The following is a 27,167-nucleotide window of genomic DNA, read 5'->3' on the forward strand; positions in this document are numbered from 1 at the left end:
TGTTGAACGGAGGGAGGCGTGGGGGGTATTGAGCCAAATGTTGTTGAGCGGGGTAATGTCCTTTTCTGCATATCACGGTGCCGTTTTGTGGTCGGTTCTGCATAACGCGGTGGCACATTGTTGCTTATCGATGAAAGCAGTGTATATAAATAACATTAATACCATGTTTTTTCTCCTTTTTTTCCAGGTAAAACGCACTTTATTTATCAACGGCATTTTTAAATATGCTGAAGAGAGCCATATAAAACAGCACTTTGAGTAAGATTTCTCCATTTTATTTCCTCTTATGCGTTACAAATCAATGTTTCCTTTTGCATATACGTATATCCTAAGTGGGTCACTCTAAATGCTGTCTCTACATCATGAAATACTAAAAAACTTAAATCACATGTGGCTTTCGTTGCCAAAAGGACTGTTTTTTGTGTTTTAGTTTTTAAATGTTTTAATAATTACGTTCTTGTGTTTTCTGTGCGTGTGATGTTGATTTGCTCATTTCTGTCTTGCAGACAGGCTTACGAGAACTGTATCGTACTGGAGGCGCGTGTTTGTTACAACGTGGCCAAAATAATGGCTCTCAATGCGGAGAGGTAAAAGTTTATTTGAACTTCTATCTGTAACATTTTTCAGTAAACAAAAAGTTAGTCAGAGCATGTATTTTTACCTTCATACCTTCTGAACTCATTGCATTTGCTTTGGGAGGTGACTATTGCTACAGTAGTTGGCTTGTGACTAGGGATGTCCCGATACCAGTTTTTGGAGAACTAGTATGTGTACTAATACTTCCTTTTTGGAACTCACTGACACCTGTTTGATTAATTCCATGTCTATAGTTTTTCAATTTTACCATGAAGTGTTTTTATACAGAACCTCAGAGCACAAATCTAAGAACAACATTTTTTCCCTTTAAATCGAGCTTTTGTTTTGGCGGAAGCTTTTATTTTGAAGTGAAGACCTTCCCGTTTCTGTGTGTCTTTCTCACGTCTGGAAAAGCAGATCGCTACACGCCCCAATGTGATTATTTAACAGCAAAAGGCTGCTTTTATTAAATAAATATGAAGTCTGCATATGCTGCATGCTACATAGTGAATTAGCGCTTTCTCGCTGTCATCCGCTACAAACAGCGCGTGCGACGCTCATGATGGCGTTTTCCATGTATGAGACGAGGACGGTGACACTACACCGGCTCCACACATTCACAAGCGCTCACATTTGAAGTGCGGCTGCACATTCAAATTAAATATTCATCTCATTAAATAGCAGCTTTTGCAGTTTAATAATCACACTACGGAATAATGTGATTTTAATTTGTGTGCTGAATGTTTACAGAATGTCTTTCGTATGCCAGATGGTTTCGGTATTTGGTATCAGAGCCTTTTTACAGAGCTCGAGTGCAAGTATGTGAGCGGGGTATCGGACACGATACCCCGCTCACAGTAAAAGAATATGGAAAATGGCATATTGTTACTCGCAGCAGATGATACAGATTTAAATGAGCCCCAAAACAATGTAACGTGCTCCAAATAGTGATGGTTTCTCTGCCATAAAGAAAATAAGCTGTAACAAAATATTGGCTGTAATTCCACTATCTGTGCTATAGTAATACTTCGATTTTTCCAAGTTATCGGCGGAAAATATATCGGCGACTTTAGTTTAAAAAGTCGCCAAATATCAACTTAGAGCGGCAAACAAGCAATTTATGTTGTGCAAGATAAACCTCAACGTATTGCGCCATTTAAATGTACCTATAGAAATTCCATTAAATAAGTCTGCCCTCCTGAATAATACATTTATAATTTGCATGCCACAAAAGGCTGATGTTTATCTCTTTAAGGTTCAGAGATGAGCCAGCGTTGTCAATCATGAATGCATCGTTGCCCACCAATAGTTGCTTTTCCACTATTGGGCCAAATGAGGGTGTGCTAGTGCATGCTAGGGCCAGATGCGTTCCCTCTGTCACTTCCTGGGCTTCAACATGCCGCCTTGGGGCTTTCTGGCCCGTTGATTACCCATGGGCCAAACAAATGTGGATTGAGGTGGGGTCAGTGTCAAAGGCAGCGTTTCACCCAAATTCCCAGGTTGTGTATTCAGTGCACAACCTGGCCCAGGTTCAGGTGGAAAAAATGTGGGCAGAGTATAAATCCGTTAAAACGGCAAATGGACAAATTGGTGCCCAAAGAAATTATTTTCCATGGTTTGGTGAACTTTCATAGATTGTGTGCTGGGACATTAGTGGAGAGACAACTCAGGACACCATGGCCATCACAGTTGTCGAGTTGTCAACCCCAACTTATCTAGGGGGCGGCTGTGGCTCATGTGGCCAATAATTGCCTCAGGGTTGGCCACTAATTGCAGGGTTGGCGGTTCGATTCCTGGCCCACATGACTCCACATGCCGAAGTGTCCTTGGACAAGACACTGAACCCCAAGTTGCTCCCAATGGCAGGCTAGCGCCTTGCATGGCAGCTCCGTCATTGGTGTGTGAATGTGAGTGTGAATGGATGAATGAGTCACAGTGTAAAGCGCTTTGAAAACCGCTAAGGTTAAAAGTGCTCTATAAGTGCAGACCATTTACCATTTTGCTGTTTACATTCAGTATAAACTCGATATTCTAGATCAGTGGTTCCCAACCCTGTTCCTGGAGTCCCCCCAACACTGCACATTTTGTATATCTCCCTTATCTGACCCACCCAATTAAAGTGTTGGAGTCTCCACTAATGAGCTGATTAGTTGAATCAGGTGTGTTTGATTAGGGGGATATCCAAACCGTGTAGTGTTGGGGGGCCTCCAGGAACAGGGTTGGGAACCACTGTTCTAGATAATAACATGATACCTCAGCTTGAGCTTCCCTCTTTCTTGTGAAATGGGTGGGGTGTGTGATGTTGGCACCACACCGCTGTGGTGCCAACATATTAAGGGATGATTTTTGGGCAACGCTGTGGAGTTATTGGCCGGATGGTGGGAACACAGATTGATTTTGGTCTTATGGCTTGAGGTCCGAGGCTATTTACCCCCTCTGGCCAGTTGATAGCCCTGGCTCGCAGTGGCCCGATAGTTGCAAAGCAGCTAATCTGAGCTCTCTGAGGCCTTAGTGATCATTAAACAGGCTATAGTTTCTGTTCTCAGAGGGCAAAGAACATTGATCTGCAGAGCTTGACTGGGTGGAGGTCAGGTTTTGCCTACGTTGTAGAGACAACAAGGATTTAATTTTTCCCCACAAGGATAGCTAAACTTGAAATAACCTACATTGTGGGGAGCAGTCAACAATCCCCACTAGGAAAATGGCTTAATACACATAGTAAATGATGTCTTGATGAAAATGTAAAAAGGTTTGTGTGAGGGTTAGGTTCGGGGGGTGGGGATGGGGATGGGGATGGGGTTAGGGAATCAAAAATATCAGTACCAAAGTAACAGAAGTCAATGGAAAGTTCCCACCATGATAGAAAAACGTGTTTGTGTCCTATAGGAAGAAGACTGAACGCAGCAAGAAGTTTTTTACAGATCTGATGGCTAAAGAACACATTCCCACCATGATCAACCCAAAGCCCTGCGGTCACCTGTGCTGCTGTGCCATTACAGGATGTGAGGAGGTATGAACACAACAAAAACTACATTACTCATAATGCCAATGTGTAGATGGCATCGCATATATTATTGGTAGACCGATATATCGGTTTTACGGATTAATCGGTGCTGATAGTTGCTTTTTGGAACTATCATTTATCAGCAAAAAATCTATGCCGATAGTTGCTGATAGTTTTTATATTTCATATTTTCAAAATAAGAGTCCCCAGTGTGTTTCGGGCTTGTTTATTCTTAAAAGTTCCACACCAAATCTTAATTTGTTTTGGTTATTATTGGGAATTTGGTTGAACAATAAACCGCATGTGGGATATTATTGATTTTTTTTACTCGTTTTCTGTGCCCGCTATAGTAAGAAAAGAATAAGGATTTTATTTTTGATATTCTTTAAGTCGATTTTAAAAACTATTTGCCAATTAATCGACCTTTCCCACCACCCTAGTTATCTTATCGGCAAAATCCACCATCAGTCGACCTTTAGTAGTTATGCTGCAGTCCAGTCAAAGTCAGGCAAGTAGGATATCTCCAAACTTCTAACTGTGATCTTTTGTCCAAATTTCAAAAGATATAAAAAAAAAATCAGTTATCAAAAAATACAGTTATCAAATTGACAATCAAAAAAGTAAAAATACTTTGTTATTATAATATAGATTATTATTTATATAATCTTATATAGTGTGATATTATATTTTATAAGAATTTAGAAATGTATATCATATAATTATTTGTGTTATGTTTCTATTTGGAAATTTTCCATTTTAACGTTTCACTTAAAGGATATTTTATTGTAACATTGAACTGCATTTTTAAACTAGTTAAATTAACAATTTTAAATTGGTTGATTTATTTTGTCAAATGTATTAACATTTTTATTTTTCAATGAACTATTGAACTGTATTAGGCACTGTTTATCCTCCATACAGTCTATCATGCTTACATTGTGATTTAAGCCATATATTTTCCAGTAACCTATTGCATTTGGTGTTTTGTGATTTGTACATTTTATTATCCGTATATAAAATAATTTGTGGAGTGTGTGAAAATTGTTTCAAGGACTTGAAAGCTCTTCTGGAAGTAATTAAATGGCAGGATCGTTTATGGCGCTATTTATCCTCCATACAGACTATCATGCTTACATTGGGATTTAAATAATATATTTGCCAGTGACTCACTGCATTTCTTGTTCGTCAGTGTTAAGTTTATCATTTGTATGAAAATACTTTCAGGGATCTGAAAGCTCTTAAGGGAGGAAGTCATCAAAAGGCAGGTTTCAAAGCGGTTATCTGTCTCATGATGTCTGGTTGTCTGCTGTGGTTTGTAAGTCTGTGTACTGTTGCAGGAGGAGGCTGTGAGTTATTACACTAAACTGGAGTCCAAACTAAAGGAGGAATACAGAAAGGAAAAAGAGAAAGTGAGCACTAAACCGCTGGGCATGGCATTCGTCACCTTCCAGAATGAAGCCATGACTGCAATGTGAGTATATGATATATGACCTCTGTTCATGATGGGACCTTTGGTCCAACACCTAGTGAGCTTCCTCAGTCTACTGTCTACATAGGCAGCATCAGAACTTCCTAATTAACTGATGTTGAACACACTACATAGGTAGCATCAGAACGTCCTAATTAACTGACGTTGAACACACTACATAGGCAGCATCAGAACTTCATAATTAACTGACGTTGAACACACTACATAGGCAGCATCAGAACTTCATAATTAACTGACGTTGAACACACTACATAGGCAGCATCAGAACTTCATAATTAACTGATGTTGAACACACTACATAGGCAGCATCAGAACTTCATAATTAACTGACGTTGAACACACTACATAGGCAGCATCAGAACTTCATAATTAACTGACGTTGAACACACTACATAGGCAGCATCAGAACTTCATAATTAACTGATGTTGAACACACTACATAGGCAGCATCAGAACTTCATAATTAACTGATGTTGAACTCACTACATAGGCAGCATCAGAACTTCATAATTAACTGACGTTGAACACACTACATAGGCAGCATCAGAACTTCATAATTAACTGACGTTGAACACACTACATAGGCAGCATCAGAACTTCATAATTAACTGACGTTGAACACACTACATAGGCAGCATCAGAACTTCATAATTAACTGATGTTGAACACACTACATAGGCAGCATCAGAACTTCATAATTAACTGATGTTGAACTCACTACATAGGCAGCATCAGAACTTCCTAATTAACTGACGTTGAACACACTACATAGGTAGCATCAGAACTTCATAATTAACTGACGTTGAACACACTACATAGGCAGCATCAGAACTTCATAATTAACTGACGTTGAACACACTACATAGGCAGCATCAGAACTTCCTAATTAACTGACGTTGAACACACTACATAGGCAGCATCAGAACTTCATAATTAACTGACGTTGAACACACTACATAGGCAGCATCAGAACTTCATAATTAACTGACGTTGAACACACTACATAGGCAGCATCAGAACTTCATAATTAACTGATGTTGAACACACTACATAGGCAGCATCAGAACTTCATAATTAACTGATGTTGAACACACTACATAGGCAGCATCAGAACTTCATAATTAACTGATGTTGAACTCACTACATAGGCAGCATCAGAACTTCCTAATTAACTGACGTTGAACACACTACATAGGTAGCATCAGAACTTCATAATTAACTGATGTTGAACACACTACATAGGCAGCATCAGAACTTCATAATTAACTGATGTTGAACTCACTACATAGGCAGCATCAGAACTTCATAATTAACTGATGTTGAACACACTACATAGGCAGCATCAGAACTTCATAATTAACTGACGTTGAACACACTACATAGGCAGCATCAGAACTTCATAATTAACTGACGTTGACCACACTACATAGGCAGCATCAGAACTTCATAATTAACTGATGTTGAACACACTACATAGGCGGCATCAGAACTTCATAATTAACTGATGTTGAACTCACTACATAGGCAGCATCAGAACTTCCTAATTAACTGACGTTGAACACACTACATAGGTAGCATCAGAACTTCATAATTAACTGACGTTGAACACACTACATAGGCAGCATCAGAACTTCATAATTAACTGATGTTGAACTCACTACATAGGCAGCATCAGAACTTCCTAATTAACTGATGTTGAACACACTACATAGGCAGCATCAGAACTTCATAATTAACTGACGTTGAACACACTACATAGGTAGCATCAGAACTTCCTAATTTACTGACGTTGAACACACTACATAGGCAGCATCAGAACTTAATAATTAACTGATGTTGAACACACTACATAGGCAGCATCAGAACTTCATAATTAACTGACGTTGAACACACTACATAGGTAGCATCAGAACTTCCTAATTTACTGACGTTGAACACACTACATAGGCAGCATCAGAACTTCATAATTAACTGATGTTGAACTCACTACATAGGCAGCATCAGAACTTCATAATTAACTGATGTTGAACACACTACATAGGCAGCATCAGAACTTCATAATTAACTGACGTTGAACACACTACATAGGCAGCATCAGAACTTCATAATTAACTGATGTTGAACACACTACATAGGCAGCATCAGAACTTCATAATTAACTGATGTTGAGCACACTACATAGGCAGCATCAGAACTTCATAATTAACTGATGTTGAAGGCAGTAGGCAGCATCAGAACTTCCTAATTAACTGATGTTGAACACACTACATAGGCAGCATCAGAACTTCCTAATTAACTGATTTTGAAGGCAGTAGGCAGCCAGCAGCTCAAATAGTGCTCTTCACATGAAGTGCACAGGAGACTCTACAACAATTTGATATAAACATGTTACAAAGCTAACAATGTGATACTGAAATAAGCAAAGAAATACATAACACACATACAAGCACGCACACCCAAATATTGTGTAAAACAATCATTTTTGCAAAAATAAAATAATCACATTTGATTTGTTTTTCATCAATCAGTATTAAATTAAATATAAGCCGTGTTTTGTAAGTTACTAAAGAATATATATCCACTACAAATTACTTCTCTAAAAGTATAATCGGATTACTTTACTGATTACTTAATTGAAAAAGTAATCACATTTCTAATTACTTTACATTTTAGTTTTAGAAAGTATTTTATAAAAGTAATGTTACACTACTTTTTTTTTACCTAAAAGTGTTTAGATTACATTATCGAATTACTTTGTAATCGGATTACACCCAACACTGAATATAATTGTATTTATTATCAACACTGTAAACCTGTTTCTTGGATTTGTTTATGATCCCTTAAAATGCTGCCTAGCTAGACAGCAACTAGGTTTTGCAACCATTTCTCTCCCTATTTGTCAATCAGTGTTTTCTTTTATTTTCTCTATCAACTAAAGTGATTGTGTGGCATAATTTTGTTGAAAAGTGTTGTAGTGATCTGTCCTAATATATCTCTCTTTCTCTCTATGTAGAATACTGAAGGATTTTAACGCGTGTCAGTGTCAGGGATGTAATTGTCGTCAGGATCCGTGTTCATCTCAGTTCAGTGATAGTCTTCACGTCTGTAACTGGAGTGTCAGCTATGCACCAGACCCCCAAAATGTGCGCTGGTAAGGAAATCTGTCTTTCTTGCTGGTTGTCTGTTGTTCGTTCTGTTGTTCAGTTGTAAGTTTGTAAGTTTTTTCATTTGTTTGATCTATCTTTTGTTTGATCTAATCATTCTGTCAACCCGTTGTTTGTTTGTTCGATCTACTGTTTGTTTAATCTATCATTTGTACATTCGGTTTTTCTTAACTTTTCATTGTGCCTGCCACCGCTTTCCACTGCCATTAGTGGGGGTTTCCTCTTACGTCATACTCTGGGATTCCCCCAGCACTCTTGAGCACAAACGCAGATGTGAAAGTCAGTAGTGGATTTTTTTAAATTGATGTGTTCTGATGATTCGTTTAACCAGTTCATATATGTGAACTGTTGTGGCGGTGTTGCATTTGTTCCCCTTCTGTTTCTTCTTGTTGTTGTATTTTATGGCAGTTGGCAAAACAAGCTTAACTTGCATTACTATTACTATTATTACTATTGCACTAACTAAATAGTTGTGACATTGCGAGAAAGAGCTTTGAGGTGTTCGGTTCTCGCCAATTAAAATGTTATTGTTAAAGCGCCCCTTAGTGGCTAATGATTAATCAGTGCTGTGATTGCAGCAGTACTAGACTTGTTCTGGTTGACTACCGTCTGTATCTATCTATTGTTTATTCTATCTATCGTTCGTTTCCACCGTTTGTACGTTCTGTTGTTCGTTTATCCTTCGTTCATTCTATCTATCGTTAGTTTGTTCCACCGTTGGTTCGTTCAATTGTTCATTCTATTGTTCATTCTGTTTTTTCATTCTTTCTATCGTTCATTCCACCGTTTGTTCGTTTTATCCTTTGTTCATTCTATCTATCGTTTGTTTTTTCAATTGTTCATTCTATGTTTTTTCGTTCCATCTATTGTTCATTCTATTGTTCGTTTTATCCTTTGTTCATTCTTTCTATCTTTCGTTCCACCATTTGTTCGTTTTATCCTTTGTTCATTCTATCTATCGTTCGTTCCACCGTTTGTTCATTCTGTTTTTTCATTCTTTCTATCGTTCGTTCCACCGTTTGTTCATTCTGTTTTTTCATTCTTTCTATCGTTCGTTCCACCATTTGTTCGTTTTATCCTTTTTTCATTCTATCGTTCGTTCCACCGTTTGTTCATTCTGTTTTTTCATTCTTTCTATCGTTCGTTCCACCATTTGTTCGTTTTATCCTTTTTTCATTCTATCGTTCATTCCACCGTTTGTTCATTCTGTTTTTTCATTCTTTCTATCGTTCGTTCCACCATTTGTTCGTTCTGTTTTTTCATTCTTTCTATCGTTCGTTCCACCGTTTGTTCATTCTGTTTTTTCATTCTTTCTATCGTTCGTTCCACCGTTTGTTCATTCTGTTTTTTCATTCTTTCTATCGTTCGTTCCACCGTTTGTTCATTCTGTTTTTTCATTCTTTCTATCGTTCGTTCCACCGTTTGTTCATTCTGTTTTTTCATTCTTTCTATCGTTCGTTCCACCGTTTGTTCATTCTGTCTTTTTCATTCTTTCTATCGTTCGTTCCACCGTTTGTTCATTCTGTTTTTTCATTCTTTCTATCGTTCGTTCCACCGTTTGTTCATTCTGTTTTTTCATTCTATCTATCGTTCGTTCCACCGTTTGTTCATTCTGTTTTTTCATTCTTTCTATCGTTCGTTCCACCGTTTGTTCATTCTGTTTTTTCATTCTTTCTATCGTTCGTTCCACCATTTGTTCGTTTTATCCTTTGTTCATTCTATCTATCGTTCGTTCCACCGTTTGTTCATTCTGTTTTTTCATTCTTTCTATCGTTCGTTCCACCGTTTGTTCATTCTGTTTTTCATTCTTTCTATCGTTCGTTCCACCATTTGTTCGTTTTATCCTTTGTTCATTCTATCTATCGTTCGTTCCACCGTTTGTTCATTCTGTTTTTTCATTCTTTCTATCGTTCGTTCCACCGTTTGTTCATTCTGTTTTTTCATTCTTTCTATCGTTCGTTCCACCGTTTGTTCATTCTGTTTTTCATTCTTTCTATCGTTCGTTCCACCATTTGTTCGTTTTATCCTTTGTTCATTCTATCTATCGTTCGTTCCACCGTTTGTTCATTCTGTTTTTTCATTCTTTCTATCGTTCGTTCCACCGTTTGTTCATTCTGTTTTTTCATTCTTTCTATCGTTCGTTCCACCATTTGTTCGTTTTATCCTTTGTTCATTCTATCTATCGTTCGTTCCACCATTTGTTCGTTTTATCCTTTGTTCATTCTATCTATCGTTCGTTCCACCGTTTGTTCATTCTGTTTTTTCATTCTTTCTATCGTTCGTTCCACCATTTGTTCGTTTTATCCTTTGTTCATTCTATCTATCGTTCGTTCCACCGTTTGTTCATTCTGTTTTTTCATTCTTTCTATCGTTCGTTCCACCCTTTGTTCATTCTGTTTTTTCATTCTTTCTATCGTTCGTTCCACCATTTGTTCGTTTTATCCTTTGTTCATTCTATCTATCGTTCGTTCCACCGTTTGTTCATTCTGTTTTTTCATTCTTTCTATCGTTCGTTCCACCGTTTGTTCATTCTGTTTTTTCATTCTTTCTATCGTTCGTTCCACCGTTTGTTCATTCTGTTTTTTCATTCTTTCTATCGTTCGTTCCACCATTTGTTCATTCTGTTTTTTCATTCTTTCTATCGTTCGTTCCACCATTTGTTCGTTTTATCCTTTGTTCATTCTATCTATCGTTCGTTCCACCGTTTGTTCATTCTGTTTTTTCATTCTTTCTATCGTTCGTTCCACCGTTTGTTCATTCTGTTTTTTCATTCTTTCTATCGTTCGTTCCACCATTTGTTCGTTTTATCCTTTTTCATTCTATCTATCGTTCGTTCCACCGTTTGTTCATTCTGTTTTTTCATTCTTTCTATCGTTCGTTCCACCATTTGTTCGTTTTATCCTTTGTTCATTCTATCTATCGTTCGTTCCACCGTTTGTTCATTCTGTTTTTCATTCTTTCTATCGTTCGTTCCACCGTTTGTTCATTCTGTTTTTTCATTCTTTCTATCGTTCGTTCCACCATTTGTTCGTTTTATCCTTTGTTCATTCTATCTATCGTTCGTTCCACCGTTTGTTCATTCTGTTTTTTCATTCTTTCTATCGTTCGTTCCACCGTTTGTTCATTCTGTTTTTTCATTCTTTCTATCGTTCGTTCCACCATTTGTTTGTTTTATCCTTTGTTCATTCTATCTATCGTTCGTTCCACCGTTTGTTCATTCTGTTTTTTCATTCTTTCTATCGTTCGTTCCACCGTTTGTTCATTCTGTTTTTTCATTCTTTCTATCGTTCGTTCCACCATTTGTTCGTTTTATCCTTTGTTCATTCTATCTATCGTTCGTTCCACCGTTTGTTCATTCTGTTTTTCATTCTTTCTATCGTTCGTTCCACCGTTTGTTCATTCTGTTTTTCATTCTTTCTATCGTTCGTTCCACCGTTTGTTCGTTTTATCCTTTGTTCCTTCTATCTATCGTTCGTTCCACCGTTTGTTCATTCTGTTTTTTCATTCTTTCTATCATTCGTTCCACCATTTGTTCATTCTGTTTTTTCATTCTTTGTATCGTTCGTTCCACCGTTTGTTCGTTTTATCCTTTGTTCATTCTATCTATCATTCGTTCCACCGTTTGTTCATTCTGTTTTTTCATTCTTTCTATCGTTTGTTCCACCATTTGTTCATTCTGTTTTTTCATTCTTTCTGTCGTTCGTTCCACCATTTGTTCGTTTTATCCTTTGTTCATTCTATCTATAGTTCGTTCCACCGTTTGTTCATTCTGTTTTTTCATTCTTTCTATCGTTCGTTCCACCATTTGTTCATTCTATCCTTTGTTCATTCTATCTATCGTTCGTTCCACCGTTTGTTCATTCTGTTTTTTCATTCTTTCTATCGTTCGTTCCACCGTTTGTTCATTCTGTTTTTTCATTCTTTGTATCGTTCGTTCCACCGTTTGTTCGTTTTATCCTTTGTTCATTCTATCTATCGTTCGTTCCACCATTTGTTCATTCTGTTTTTTCATTCTTTCTATCGTTCGTTCCACCATTTGTTCATTCTGTTTTTTCATTCTTTCTGTCATTCGTTCCACCATTTGTTCGTTTTATCCTTTGTTCATTCTATCTATCGTTCGTTCCACCGTTTGTTCATTCTGTTTTTTCATTCTTTCTATCGTTCGTTCCACCATTTGTCCGTTTTATCCTTTGTTCATTCTATCTATCGTTCGTTCCACCGTTTGTTCATTCTGTTTTTTCATTCTATCTATCGTTCGTTCCACCATTTGTTCGTTTTATCCTTTTTTCATTCAATCTATCGTTCGTTCCACCGTTTGTTCATTCTGTTTTTTCAGTCTATCTATTGTTCGTTCCACCATTTGTTCGTTTTATCCTTTGTTCATTCTATCTATCGTTCGTTCCACCGTTTGTTCATTCTATGTTTTTTCAATCTTTCTATCGTTCGTTCCACCGTTTGTTCATTTTATCCTTTGTTCATTCTATCTATCTATCGTTCCACCATTTGTTCATTCTGTTTTTTCATTCTTTCTATCGTTCGTTCCACCGTTTGTTCATTCTATGTTTTTTCATTCCATCTATCGTTCGTTCCACCATTTGTTCATTTTATCCTTTGTTCATTCTATCTATCTATCGTTCCACCATTTGTTCATTCTGTTTTTTCATTCTTTCTATCGTTCGTTCCACCGTTTGTTCATTCTATGTTTTTTCATTCTATCTATCGTTCATTCCACCATTTGTTCGGTCTATTGTTAATTTTAAGTTTTTTCATTCTATCTATCGTTCATTCCATCAATGTTAATTTTATTGTTAATTTTATTATTTGTTTATTCTATCTATTGTTCGTTCCAACGGTTGATCATTTTATTCTGTGTTCTAGAATTTGGTCGTTCTAGCTAATTGTCTTTCATGACTCATTATTTCCTTAAAGTATTCATTTCTACAGTTTACAGTTAAATATGTATCGTTTGATATAGTTTCGTTGTATACTGTTACTGCATATTTAAAACTGTAGAAAGTATTCATCATATACTGTGCAGTAAGTAGTATATACTTTTTCCATTCAAACAAAGCCATTGTTTAACTGTGTGCACAGGGAGCATCTGTCTTTGGGAGGAGTTTCCTGGTGGCTTCGCTGCTTCATCATTAACTGCATCCTCTTCATCCTGCTCTTCTTCCTCACCACCCCGGCCATCATCATCTCCACCATGGACAAGTTCAACGTCACCAAACCAGTGGAGTTTCTGAACGTAAGGCTGACATCAGTTCACCGATATTTTCCAATATGGGCGGCATTGGAGGGGAATATGAACAATCACTGACACCTTGTGGTGATTTGCTGTGCTTAAATCTGCCTTCATTGGCAATATTCATCCATATCTATATCCTCACTTTAATGCATATTTTGGTATTTTGATTAGCTACTCATGAAGTGCTCTAATTTGTAGTGAGGTCATGCAAAGCAAAATATAGATTAAATGGAAACATGCCCTGTCAGTAGATTTATAGTTCAGCCTCTAATTAAATCTTAAAACACTTAATGTACTGACAGTTAACACATGATTATTTATTTATTTCTCAGAACCCTATAGTCACCCAGTTTTTCCCCACTCTGCTGCTTTGGGCATTTTCTGCCTTGTTGCCCACCATCGTCTACTATTCTGGCTTCTTTGAAGCCCATTGGACCAGGTACTGACCCAGCTGTTGTGTTTCAACAAATAACTGCTCTGAATGTAATGAGCTGCTAAACTGATTGTAACTCTTTGTAATTTTATGCATTTTACGGTACTGATGACACATTTAGGATATTTAACAACAGATATTACTGATCTTTCTGTATGTGTGTGTTTTTGTCAGGTCAGGGGAGAACCGGACCACCATGCACAAGTGTTACACGTTCCTCATCTTCATGGTGCTCTTGCTGCCGTCTCTGGGCCTCAGCAGGTACCTGTGTGCCGCCATTTCAGACAGATGGTCAAAATTGTGCTGCAAAATCACAGATTTTTTGTGTGTTTGTGAGGGAACTCAATACATCTAGGATTATGTTTGCAGTTTCTGCAGATAAGCGACCTTATGGAAGGGGGTGGTTTATTTAAAACCTTATTTGCATATTGATAAATTCCATCAGTGATGCTGCTGTTGTGCTAATGTTGCTAAAGCAAGCATCACTTTTACGATTTCTCATATTTGGGGTTAGCACCAACCACGTTTTAGTCAGAATGTCAACATTTCTCCCTTTTGTAACTATTAGTTTTCTGGTTATTGTTATTCCACTTCCGCTCTTGAAGTTTACGGCTGCCCATAGAACCTTTAATCGGAAAGTTATGAAATTTGGCACACTGATAGAGGATACTCTCAAATGTAAGGGGCCCAAATTTGGGATCTCTAGCTTAAACCCTCTAGCGCCACCAACAGTTCAAATTTGCAATTATGTCATGAAGGCTTAGTATCTGCTTACAGTTAAAAATGTACTTCATTTGACCTGATTTCTTGGGCCATGCGTGGATACCATGTTTACAATTTCCACCTGACTAGATTTTCCACCATTTTGAATTTTCCAAAAAACTTCAGATTCGCTCGAAATTTGGCATGTATCATCTAGACACACGTTTGACCAAAAGTTATGGAATTCATTATAATTGATCAAACCATTCTTGAATACTGCTTCAATGAAATCGATGGCGAGTATGCCAAAATGGACGTGAGGCTTTATCTTTACAACGCTTTGGAATATTGAAACAAAACTTGGTATATGTCATAGCCATTATGCCCTGATGGTACCTGAGCAGTTTGGGTACAGTGCCTCCTCCTGGGCAAGAATGTTGGCCATTTTGGGTGTCGTCCATTTTGGATTTTGTCATAAAATGCTTTATTCCACAAATACATTGACGAAATTTGGTATGTGATATTGGGACCATGCCCTAAAGGTATTTGGGGACAGCATCACCCAGTGATCAGAGTATATAATGAAATGCTCATAATTTAGATTAATTTAGTAATTTAGTACTTTTGTAATGAGACTTGGGTCAAGCAGAGTACGATTATATCAAATTCACTTCCTGTCCGTAATTTAGAATTTCATTGAAAACCTACTTTTGCGAAATTCTCCTAGGCTGTGCATCCAATTTGTGCATAATTTGACATTTAACATCTAGGGACACTCATGACAAAAGGTATTGACTCGTTTATTGATAGACCAAACCATTCTTGTGTAACACATCAACCAATGAGGATCTGAGCGTGTCTCGGCAACGCTTTGGCATATTGCCATAAAACGTTTTATGTGTCATTGTCACCACACTCTGAGAGTATCATGTACATTTGGTGACAGCACAACCTCTTGGTCAGAAGTTATAATGAACTGTATTGTAATATAAGTGATTCTACTTTGATTCTCACGGTTGGTGTGCTTGGCCCTGTAATTGATGCTTTCAGATATATCTTCTATATAGTTTTTGCCTTTGTTCTTATGCCTGTTTTATGTGAAGATATTGTTGTAATATGATTCTGACATTTTCATAAAGGTTTAACTAAAATGAAAAGTTCCATAATGCTTCAAATACATCTGTGTCTTAGTTTGGATGTGTTCTTCCGATGGCTGTTCGACAAGAAGTTCCTGGCTGACGCCACAGTCAGATTTGAGTAAGTCAACAAATTTCATCTGGTTTTGCTTTTTGATATGCTTAAAGGAATAATGCACCCAAAAATACTGTCATTATTTACTTAGCCTCATCTTGTTCTATACATGCATTACATTATATCTTCTACAAAAAAAGACATTGATGCTGCTCATTCACCAGGAGCGGTTACACTCAAAGTCCCAAACTAAGTACATTTAAACGTAAAGTTATTATTCACTGAAAATCTTTCCCACTTGCCAATACTCACGAATCTCATTCGTACTTCCGCACATTCAAACTTACCGAGACGCAGTTGCAGCAATGCCGTTTTTTGCGAAAGACGGCAAATCAGACGCCATTTTTGAATTTCTGCAAAGACATAGTAAATAAAATGGTTCCTTTTTGCAAATTGGTGCCATACGTTTGCATATGTATATTTTGCTTTCTGTGAAATGTAATTGTTAATAAAATGATGGTTATTTCAGGTGTGTTTTCCTTCCCGATAATGGAGCATTTTTTGTGAATTACGTCATCGCGTCTGCATTCATTGGAAACGCGATGGACCTTCTGCGGATTCCGGGTCTTCTCATGTACATGATCCGACTGTGTCTGGCTCGCTCGGCCGCGGAGAGACGCAACGTCAAACGGGTATAAAGAGAGACACACACATGCACACACTCAGACCTCTTCAAATAATTTATATTATCTTGATCCTTCTTATATAAAAGAAGCATTGTTGCATTATGTGGATTTTTAATTCAATAATGAAAATCAACCTGTCCGGACACATATTTAAAAAAAAAATAATTAAATCAGCATAAAGGCAGTTTTTTGTCACTATCCAAAAAATCTTAAAAATAGGCCTCATTTCCCTATTTAGATTTTGGGGGGAAAATATGGCATTGACATGTTTTGAGAGATTCACCCACAAATAGGCCTTGTCTATGTACATTTGTGTAATCTGTACTGCATTTAGTTGTGTAACCTGTGTGTGTGTGTGTGTGTGTGTGTGTGTGTGTGTGTGTGTGTGTGTGTGTGTGTGTGTGTGTGTGTGTGTGTGTGTGTGTGTGTGTCTGCAGCATCAAGCTTACGAGTTTCAATTCGGAGCTGCCTACGCCTGGATGATGTGCGTTTTCACTGTCGTTATGACATACAGCATCACCTGCCCAATCATTGTTCCATTCGGTGAGTAGGACCACGCCCACTCCCACATCAGCCTATACACGAAATGACAGAATGACAGCCAATCAGAGAGAGACAGAGGAGAACAAGTGAATGAGATGGATAGAGAGAGGTGTTGAGGTACAATAAGGAGAAAGGAGGAAATGGGGGATAGTGTGAATGACATTGAATAAGTTTAGCTGTAATGAAAGTGTACCCTGAGCGCCCCCTGCTGGTCATATGTTTCCATGCAGTTTCTAACAATGGCAAAAGCATGCTGCAGCGACAGAGAGGTGTTGGGATGAGACTGTGTGTGGGTGTAAGAATACATTTAGACCGCCTGCTTGCATATTTCAGGCACTCCAACAAGATGAAAACGGAGGAAATGCTTTTAACATAGAATGAAAACTGACCTTATTTATTACTGGTCTGACTCTGCACGATTCATCTGTCCAAAGGAACGTTTTTGTCTGTGATGACATTTCTGCAGAATGATAGTGTGTGTTTCAGAACACGTATCACAGCAGTTCTGAGGTGAAATGTCCACTGTGAGTTAAATACTCACGCAAACGGATGAGGATTTAAGGGTTAATGCTCAATTACATTTTAAATCAACAAAACTGACCTCCATACCCTAAACCTCAAACCTAAACCTAACCAATAGTGACATTAAAAGCAAATGTGAGATGAAAAACTCCTATGTGCTCCTATGAAACTTTCGGTTCACGTGTGGACTCGTGTGCTCTTCAGGACTCGTACCCGCTCCTTTACATCACAAGAGCAACACTTTATCAGTTGAGCTACTGCACACTTTAATCACACTCGAACAAGATTATAAATGTAGTTGATTATGTAATGCAAATGTTCAAATGAGTCGTGTGCTACAGTAAAAGTGTTTAGATGACATAAGATATCATTGTGTGAGGAACAGGTGAAAAGTAAGTGTTTATTAACTGATAATCGAGTAAACGAGTTTTACTCGTGATTTGTGTGAAAGTGAATAAAAGTCATTGTTGATTTAGTGACTCTAGTGTTCATTTCACCAGGAAATGCTGCGAAACGTACAACGAGCCACGTAAAATCATTTTGAAAACCTGTAGGTATAATAACAGGATTCAATTAGGCCATGTTGGCTTTTCTCATTAAGTATCCTGTTACATTAAGAAATGGACCTTTTTCATGCTCCGGGTTTTGGAACATAGAAGTAAAGGTTTGCAGGGTAAACTTCGACAGCAGTGAACGGGAGATCGCAGCACATATTATTTTATCTTATCCATTTGCTCCAAGAACAAAATAAAAAAAATCCACTTATTACATTTGAATGACTTTCCAGAAGAGTTGAAATATAGAGAGCGGTGGATTAAGACAGATGGGAGAAGATGCCAAATTGACTGTCACTCTCTCAGCAGCTGTGATATAAACCCCCTCACAGCTGTAGTTATTCATTTTTAAAAACTGATTCCAGGGTAATATGATATCATATAATAAAGTTTTCTAGATTTATAAATAAGGTGGAAACGCGTCATCACACTCTGTGAAAAAGGTCTATTGGTCACATTAAGTAAATTGGGTTGCAAACCCTGTTTGATGTTCACTTGAATCAATAATCTTTGTTTATGTTTTCTCTCTGGAGCTTTTGTATGCTCATGATATTTCTAGAACTCTTTCTGTCTCCCTCTCTCTCACACACACACACACACACACACACACACACACACACACACACACACCAGCTGGCAGTGAGGCTGAATGACTCATCAGGTCGTGAGTTTCTGTTATGCGGAGGAACAGAACCGGAATTCATTATTTTGACACTTTCCACAGCAGCCCACACTGTAAACACAGACATGTTCATCTCAGACACAATAAAAAGACACATGAATACTGTAATACAATACACAAATGTTGCCTTAAGATTCCTTTTAAGACCCCATGAAATGATACATGTGGTTGTCCTGTAGCTCAGCTGGTAGAGCATGGCACTATTATGCCAAGACTATGAGTTCGATTCCCAGGGAACACACAAACATGTAATGTGTGCCTTGCATGCACTGTGATCTGCTCTGCGATATTTGTGAATTATGCAAAAAGTGTGAAAATGTGATTTAACTGTGTGTGTGTCTTTAGGATACATAAAATGTTAGCTCTGAAATTAGCATCAACAAGACAAACGAGTCGGTCATTTTATTTGAAAAAGGTTAAAAATGTCATTCCCCGGGGTCTGGGTATCTCAGCGAGTGACGCTGACTATCACCCCTGGAGTCGTGAGTTTGAATCCAGGGTGTGCTGAGTGACTCCAGCCAGGTCTCCTAAGCAACCAAATTGGCCCGGTTGCTAGGGAGGGTAGAGTCACATGGGGAAACCTCCTCGTGGTCATGATTAATGGTTCTCGCTCTCAATGGGGCGTGTGGTGAGTTGTGTGTGGATCGTGGAGAGTAGCATGAGCCTCCACATGCTCTGAGTCTCCACGGTGTCATGCACGACGAGTCACGTGATCAGATGCACGGATTGATGGTCTCAGAAGCGGAGGCAACTGAGACTTGTCCTCCACCACCCAGATTGAGTCGAGTAACCGCACCACCATGAGAACCTACTAAGTAGTGGGAATTGAGCATTCCAAAATGGGAGAAAATAGCATAAAAATGTAATTAAAAATAAAATAAAAGTAATTTCCATCAGCATCATTTGCAGCACAGAATTGTATTAAACATGACACAGAATCTGAGATGACATAAATCTCCTGTGATGCATGAACAGACACTGTTGGAGAGTGAAAAATATTTTAACGAGACTTTCTAGAGGTCTAAAGTGCTAAAAGAAAAACCCTATGACTAAATTATATTTAAGGAAATTGGTGAAACAGACCAAAAATATGATTCAGAAGATAATTCATCTTGTGTACAGATATATTGGTCAATATATTCTCTACCCTGAGAGTGAAACCTGTAAAGGAAACTGCATAAAACCATTTCATGAGCTTTTGGATATTTTCATCCATAACAAAATGAAAGTTGACTTCACTTTCTTAACGTCTCTTATTGTGACCAATCCGTCTGGAACGATTCATTCGTTATTCTAAAGAAAATAAATCTTTTCTTCACCTCTAAAATGACTTTTCGATGCTGCTGATGTAATCAAGGCCATGTGGGTGTGGAAAGCAATATTGACCAATCCAATCAAATGCCAATAACAATAAAAACATATCCCGCCCTGCATTATTTCCTGCTGAATATTCGTTTGACCCTGAAATGCCTTTTCATGTCGTTTTTACTAGAACTTGAAGGAGACTGCAGACAGTAGTCTAGTTCAGTTATGAGTGTGTGTGACACCTCTTGTGTGTTTTGTTTGTGCAGGACTGATGTACATGCTACTGAAACACCTGGTAGACAGGTACAACATGTACTATGCTTACCTGCCCTCGAAACTGGACAAGAAGATTCATTCTGGAGCTGTCAATCAAGTGGTAGCCGCACCCATCCTGTGTCTGTTCTGGCTGCTGTTCTTCTCAACTATGCGTACAGGTGTGTGTGTGTGTGTGTGTGTGTGTGTGTGTGTGTGTGTGTGTGTGTGTGCGTGTAGTGCGTGCGTTTGTGTGTTTGAGCGCGTGTGTGTGTGCATTTGCGTGTGTGTGTGTGTGCGCGTGCATGTGTGTGTGTGTGTGTGTTAAGCAAAAGTCAGTCGAAATTGAAATAAAAAAAAAATGAAAAAAAATAATAGTGTTTATTTTGTAGTCACTGCGATTTGCAGGCTTTTTTTGTTTGCCTAAAAATTATGAGGAAACGCACTGAGATGTTTGTTCTGTAATTTTTGACAGGAAAAGTTGGCTAGTTGGTGATTGGTTAAAAACACACATCTGTGAGGTTTTGACGTGACATTCTTTTTTTATTTTCCTAAACAAACTAATTGTAAATTGATGCATGTACAGTCTTATAAATGCAGGCTTTGTTCACATAGGAGACTTCTTTCATTGTATTAATAAGGCTTAAGAGACCCAATTTTAGATATTTAGAAATATCATGTGGGGATTTATTGGTTTTTATTGATTTACTACTATTTTTTATTTATTTATTTTGCAATGAAGTATAATTATAATATATTTAAATAACTTCTGACCTGCTCATGTTTCAGGTCTCTGTCATTCTAATATAAATCATATTTTCTTTATAATCATATGTATATGAGTAGTTAAAGTAATAATGCAATATTACTGTATGTGTGAATTATTTAATTATTTTTTTTAGGAAGGAAAAAAAAAATACAAAAAATAAATAAATATATATATATTCTAAAATAATCCATACAAATAATTGTAAAAATTTATTATTTCAAAATAAAGAAAAAATTCCAACAAAAAGTTAATTTTTACTTTAAATGCCATTTATAATCTCATTTTCTGCATTTTTATCTATTATTATATATTTATAATTATATCAATTTGTAATTAAAAAAAATTTCTAAGAAAAGTAAAAATTAAGTAATTTATAACAGATATAAAATAGAAAACAAAATGTAAAAATGGACTCATTGAAATTAAATAAATAAAAATAAATAAATTTAAGTCATTTAAAATGCAAATTAAAATATATAAAATAAAATAAACAGGTTTTTATTTCAAACAGAATTTATTTTTTATTTTAATAGCATTAATTAATCCTAATTTATGCTATCTATCTTATAGCATTGACTTTACTGACTGAATTTACAGCTTATTTTTTAGTTGGAGTCACGCCTCAAATCGTGCAGTTTTGCGCATCTGAAAGACACAATCCTCAGCAAACTACCTTTGTAGTTATTTTTTGTGTGTACTATCAAGTTCACACATTTTTGCATGCATACTTTTGGTAAACCATGAACTATTTAAGGCCCAATTTCCCCTTTAATGTACCTCTCTCGTTATCCTCCTCTTCAGGTTTTTTGACTCCAACATCCATGTTTACATTTGTGGTGCTAATCATCACCATTGTTGTGTGCCTGTCGCACGTCTGTTTCGGCCACTTCAAATACCTCAGCGCGCACAACTACAAGGTACGAGTTGCAGTACTGAAGGTACGATGTCATTTGAACAGTCCACTGGGCAGCACAGGTAGCTCAGGTAGACTGTGACCTGATCTAGAGCAGAAATCCTCACCACAACCGCTTTGTGTTTTTCAGATCGACACTAAAGACACTGATGTCGCCGGAGTGGAGAATGGACGTCCTGCAAGGGCTTCACCCTCCAACAAATCTCAGGTAATAAAATATTCAAAGAAAATCTTTTTCCATTTATATGCTTAGTTTTTATTTTCACAAAAAATGACTCCCTCATTTTTCCCACGTTTTGAACCCCTGTAGCAGATGTACATCGCCCAAGTCCTGCAAGACCCAAACTCTGATGAGACGGGCACAGGCAGCGGAGAGGATGATGGCCAGGGGTCCTCGCAGGACGAGGACATGATCAATGCGGGGAACAGCCTGATCGAGGCTGATTTCCAGTCTGGAGAGGACAGTCTCATTGCCAATGAGGTCCACCAGTAACCAGAGGACTGACCTGAGAGAGAGAGAGAGAGAGAGAGAGCAGAGAGAGAGAGAGCGAGAGAAAGGGGGCAGTGCCAGAATACAGGAACCAATCACAAGGTCTTCATCTGCACTGTATATTTTGTCCCCGTTGAATGCTGTGAATTAAATCTGCAATATGTTTGTTTACTCAGACCATCAGCAACTTAGAAACCCGCGTCTGCCAAAACACACCAGCTGTGTACATAAGCACATGTGCCCATATTTAAAAATGCCGACATGTACTTTGTACACATCGAAACGCCAAGTGCATGACCAAGCTTGTTTTCATGCAACATTTCCTGCAAGCGCAAAGGTTGGAGACATTTGGAAGGTCTTTTGGAGTGTTGATATTTCAGAACCTCATCAAAATGACGGGAACTCTGACGCTTTGTAATGCCGCAACCTCGTCTATATCCATCAATATCGTCTTCGCAATACTCCTGGAACAAAGTCTGATTCTCGATGGAAAATTTAAGAGACCATTCCGGATTTCCCAATGAATATTTGCTAAAAAAATGACAACTGATTGGAACCCTGCCATAAATCCAGCATGCTAAAAACTTGTCAATGTGAGCCACACAAAAGTCCTGGAACAAAGCCTCATTTTCGTTGAAAAAGTTGGAGAACATTCCTGGGATTTCCCATTTCCCATTGAATATATGCAACAACAAAAAAATTGATTGGAACCATGGTGTAAATTGGACATGACATAACCATGTCAATGTCATCTATGCAAAACTCCTGGAACAAAGTCTGATTCATATTGGAAAAGTTGGAGACATTCCAGAGTTCCTATTTCATACAAGTCAATGAGTATTTGCTAAAAATGTGTCGTAACTCTGATTGGCACCTTACCATAAAATCAGTCCATGTCGTGAATGCAAAACTCCTGGGACAAAGTCTGATTCCGATTTGAAAAGTTGGAGAACATTCCAGGATTTCCCATTTCCCTCAAATCAATGACTATTTACAAACCAGTTGTCGTAACTGAACCTTAACATTAATCTAGCATGCCTCAACGTCGTCAATGATGTCAACGCAAAACTCCTGGAACAAGTCTTCACTCCCAATGGACAATATGGATGACATTCTGGGATTTCCCATTGTGTGCAAATCCATGACTATTTTCCAAAAATGTTATCTGTTTAGAACCACGACGTAAGTCCAGCATGGCACAACCTCATCAATATCAGCTACGCAAAACTCCTAAAAAGTCTGAATCAAGCTGGCCACCATTCTGGGATTTTCCATTGGTTCAGATACCTATACGCCTCAGAAGGAGAAAAGAAACGGATGGAAAACTCTGGAAAAAATAGCAAAGAAGTCTTCACGTACAATAAACCAACTCTCCTCTTTTCTATCAACAACGCTCTTTCTCTGTCCGAAAGCTCCAAGCATCCCATGGTTTGCCTTATTCAGCGATAGTTTTCCTAGTCGACAACACTGCAGAACTGGCTTTGTTTTCTTGATCTTCATTGTTATTTGCCTAAACGATGGATTTCGTATCCATATGGCATTCCAAAGGAAAAGTGCAATAGCGGGATCCGTAGATGCCAGATGCATCCTGAAGTATCTTCATTTCGGAATTTGTCTGGAAATCGCAAACTTGTTGGATTTGCCATTTTAGACTTCCCAAACTGCTTTTACGGTTCAGTATTCTGCCAGAACACTAATCGTGCGGAAAGGAAGAGACTACTAACTTTCACTCTCGCCGCAACCGCTCCGTTGTCGGCATGGGAACTTTTAGTCGCACTCCGATATGAACTAACTAATGTACAGAATTTCCAGAGACTTTGGGTGTGTAGTGTGTATGTTTAATTCTGGATACATCACTGAATATAACACTGGCGTGACCGTATTCTTAAATTGTTGTTCATGGTATTGTTACTTTGATTTTGCCTTTACAACCTTAATGGATGTGTTTGTATGCCTCTAACGGAATACTACAATTTTCGTCCTTGTAGCAAGTAGAATCACCCTCAAGGCATAACGTGACCTAGCTTTATTTATTGGGTTGCAGACTACATACAATACCAGAGGATGTGGACGATCGCTAAAATGCCGCTGCAAACCAATAAGATCAAATGCGATGAAATGAAACTCCTTGACCTGTCAAACACTGGATTAGATGTAGTGTTGTCATGCACCCCTGTAGTTTTTGAGAATATAAAAAAGGACGGAAAGGAAAGCTTGCAAAAAATGACATTTTGAGGATTCCCCTTGAGGATTTAAAGTTTTCGCCTGGTTCGTTTGTACGAGACGTTTTGGGTGAAATCAAGAGACGATTTTTTAAGTAAATATTTGGAATAGAAATGCTAATTCTTTATGCCACAAAAGTCTTTGTTTTACCATCGGAAATGCATTTAGTTAGGAATGGCTGAGCAATTTTTTCTAATTGTATAGTTTGACCTGGTGTGGTAGATCTATAGTAGTAATGAAATGATACCCTCATTGATTCTCACCCAGCAAATCGTTGCGAGCGTTCATTTAGTTCAGCAGCCCAAAATAACATTTCATACTGATGGTTTCTTTTTGCACAAAAGGTTCATATTGTTGTCTAATTGACACTCCGGAGAAAACGTTCTGTTTTTGTGCCTGATTTGGGATCAGACCCGACTCGCTCATCACTATTCGTCGTTTTGAAAATATTCGTTATAAGCTCGATTTCAAACCTGATGCCAGATCCGAGACAAAGACGCAACTTATTCCAAAATCAGTGGAATGAAGTCTTGAGGTCTTGTTTGTTACTGTTGCCGCCAAACTAAAGACACTTGGTATCTGGTTACAAAAGCCGGTGATGAGTATGAATCTTACGAGGATATGTTACCGGTTCCCTTCAGGATCGTATAATATACGAAAAACTGGATTTAGCAAATAACGATGGTACTACTATTGCGCAGTGTGACTTGAGAAGCAAAATCGAAGCACCTCAGGTGTTCTTTATTTTCCAAAAGATAAGAAAATGTTTACATCTGTGTGTTTGTTGTTTGTCATCTCTCCTTTTTACTAGTTTTCTTTCTTCGAAACTCCAGAATTCGCATCAAAGAAGACACAAAGGTAACCTATGAAAGCTGTAGCTATGTAGTTCGGTAGCGTCGTGGCGGCGGCGTGGTGGAAGTTTTGCCGCTGTTTGTCTACTGTAGCTTAAAGGAATATTTCACCCCGAAATAAACATTTCTGGTTCATTAGCTCACCCTCATTGCGACTTATTTACTTCCGTAATACACAAAAGGTGAAATTTACAAGAATAGACCTTATTCACAGCAGCGCCATCTTTGATTTTTGGAGGGAATGACAACGAGGCTGTGAGGGATTGACGCACCGTCGCTTCAACAGGTTGTACAGATGTTTAAAGTGTTTTTGGATTGTTCTGCTAGCAAAAACGTTGAAAAATATCTTTCCAAGAAATTTCAGTAGACAAAAACGGATGTGATCTCGGAGCTTTTTGATAGCTTTATACAGTGAATGTCATCGAAGAGACGGTATTCCTATCCCTCACAGGCTTGTTTCCTTTCCCGCCAAAAATCATAAATGCTGCTATTTTGAATGAGGTCTGAAGTACTGGTAATTTTTGCCCCTGTTAACTTGAGGTTTCAAGCTACAAATAGGATGCAAAAACACCATCAAAGCATGCACAAAAATCATCTATACGACTTGATCTACAGTAAGTCCCCATACGATCGCGTTGTGTGAGGAACAAACTGACTGGAGAAAATACCAGGTTGTATGTTTGTAATGACACGGGTGAGTCAGTAATGACAGACTTTTTATATTGGGCAAAATTGTAGCTACACGCTGGAGATACTTGAGAAAATTTGTGTCTATCCTCTATTTGATATACTTTGGAGTACGATGTGACCGAACACGTTTGACTTGTCTTACCAATGGAAGATGATTTTCCTTGTTTCGTTCCGTCCCTTGTTTGGGATTCCCCTCACCGGCTTTTTATTGAGTTAACGAAGTGAACGTGACTTCAGTATTTAGCAGTGAAGTAAAGAGCTGTGAGCGTATTTTTGTAAATTGTACGAGAAACTGTTTGGCAAAACAAATGTTGAGCCTGTTGACGTATTTGATACCACTTATGTATTAAAGATGTGTCCAAGCTAGCTATGACAAAGCTGTCGTTCGATGGGTTTTTAATATATCTTAACATTATTGTTTTTATTTAGTTTTATAACCACCTGTAAGCTAGCCATTTAAGTTATGAAACAAAGAATGTCTTTTTTAGAACGAACAATCACTGAAAAATAAATGAATTTGCTCAGAGAAATTTGCAAAAAATTAATTCTGTATGATGTTTGTACAAAAGTCTTCATTTCTGATGTAATGCAGGTGTACAGTATGTTTGAGTGGGTGAAATGGGATAAACTTCAACAAAATGTCACTTTTTTAATTCTAGTCTGCTGACATTATGGCTTTAACAGTGCAAGTAGGAGACTGAAATCATACTCTCTAGAATTTGTGTGATTTTTATTTGTATTTTTTTTTTACACTTTCTGTCCTAAGGTCGTCAATATGGTGAAGCATTGGTCATATTTCTTTTGTTTCCTGATCAATAAAAATTGGTATGCATTCTGTGCATATGACGTGTCATTGTTTGGCGCTGCCAGAAGAGGGCGT

The 27,167-nt window shown here is 37.8% G+C and overlaps 2 protein-coding genes across 2 annotated transcripts in view; one reads left to right on the forward strand and one right to left on the reverse strand.

Moving 5' to 3' along the window:
* Positions 1 to 27,118, forward strand: part of LOC127625862 (CSC1-like protein 2) — a 69,532-nt gene extending 42,414 nt beyond the window's left edge. The window contains exons 10-24 of the mRNA XM_052101280.1: positions 188 to 258; positions 507 to 587; positions 3,463 to 3,586; positions 4,918 to 5,051; positions 8,083 to 8,220; positions 13,328 to 13,481; positions 13,814 to 13,920; positions 14,089 to 14,175; positions 15,808 to 15,873; positions 16,337 to 16,499; positions 16,931 to 17,036; positions 20,366 to 20,533; positions 21,922 to 22,058; positions 22,164 to 22,241; positions 22,344 to 27,118. Coding sequence (XP_051957240.1) covers positions 188 to 258; positions 507 to 587; positions 3,463 to 3,586; positions 4,918 to 5,051; positions 8,083 to 8,220; positions 13,328 to 13,481; positions 13,814 to 13,920; positions 14,089 to 14,175; positions 15,808 to 15,873; positions 16,337 to 16,499; positions 16,931 to 17,036; positions 20,366 to 20,533; positions 21,922 to 22,058; positions 22,164 to 22,241; positions 22,344 to 22,526 — 1,797 coding nt within the window. The 3' untranslated portion in view covers positions 22,527 to 27,118. The remainder of the gene's footprint in view (positions 1 to 187; positions 259 to 506; positions 588 to 3,462; positions 3,587 to 4,917; positions 5,052 to 8,082; positions 8,221 to 13,327; positions 13,482 to 13,813; positions 13,921 to 14,088; positions 14,176 to 15,807; positions 15,874 to 16,336; positions 16,500 to 16,930; positions 17,037 to 20,365; positions 20,534 to 21,921; positions 22,059 to 22,163; positions 22,242 to 22,343) is intronic.
* LOC127625863 (tudor domain-containing protein 3-like) overlaps positions 1 to 27,167 on the reverse strand; it is a 636,076-nt gene that overhangs the window by 91,703 nt on the left and 517,206 nt on the right. The gene's annotated exons all lie outside the window — the stretch shown is intronic.

The sequence above is a fragment of the Xyrauchen texanus genome, chromosome 32, assembly GCF_025860055.1.
Source record: "Xyrauchen texanus isolate HMW12.3.18 chromosome 32, RBS_HiC_50CHRs, whole genome shotgun sequence".
Classification (NCBI taxonomy): domain Eukaryota; kingdom Metazoa; phylum Chordata; class Actinopteri; order Cypriniformes; family Catostomidae; genus Xyrauchen; species Xyrauchen texanus.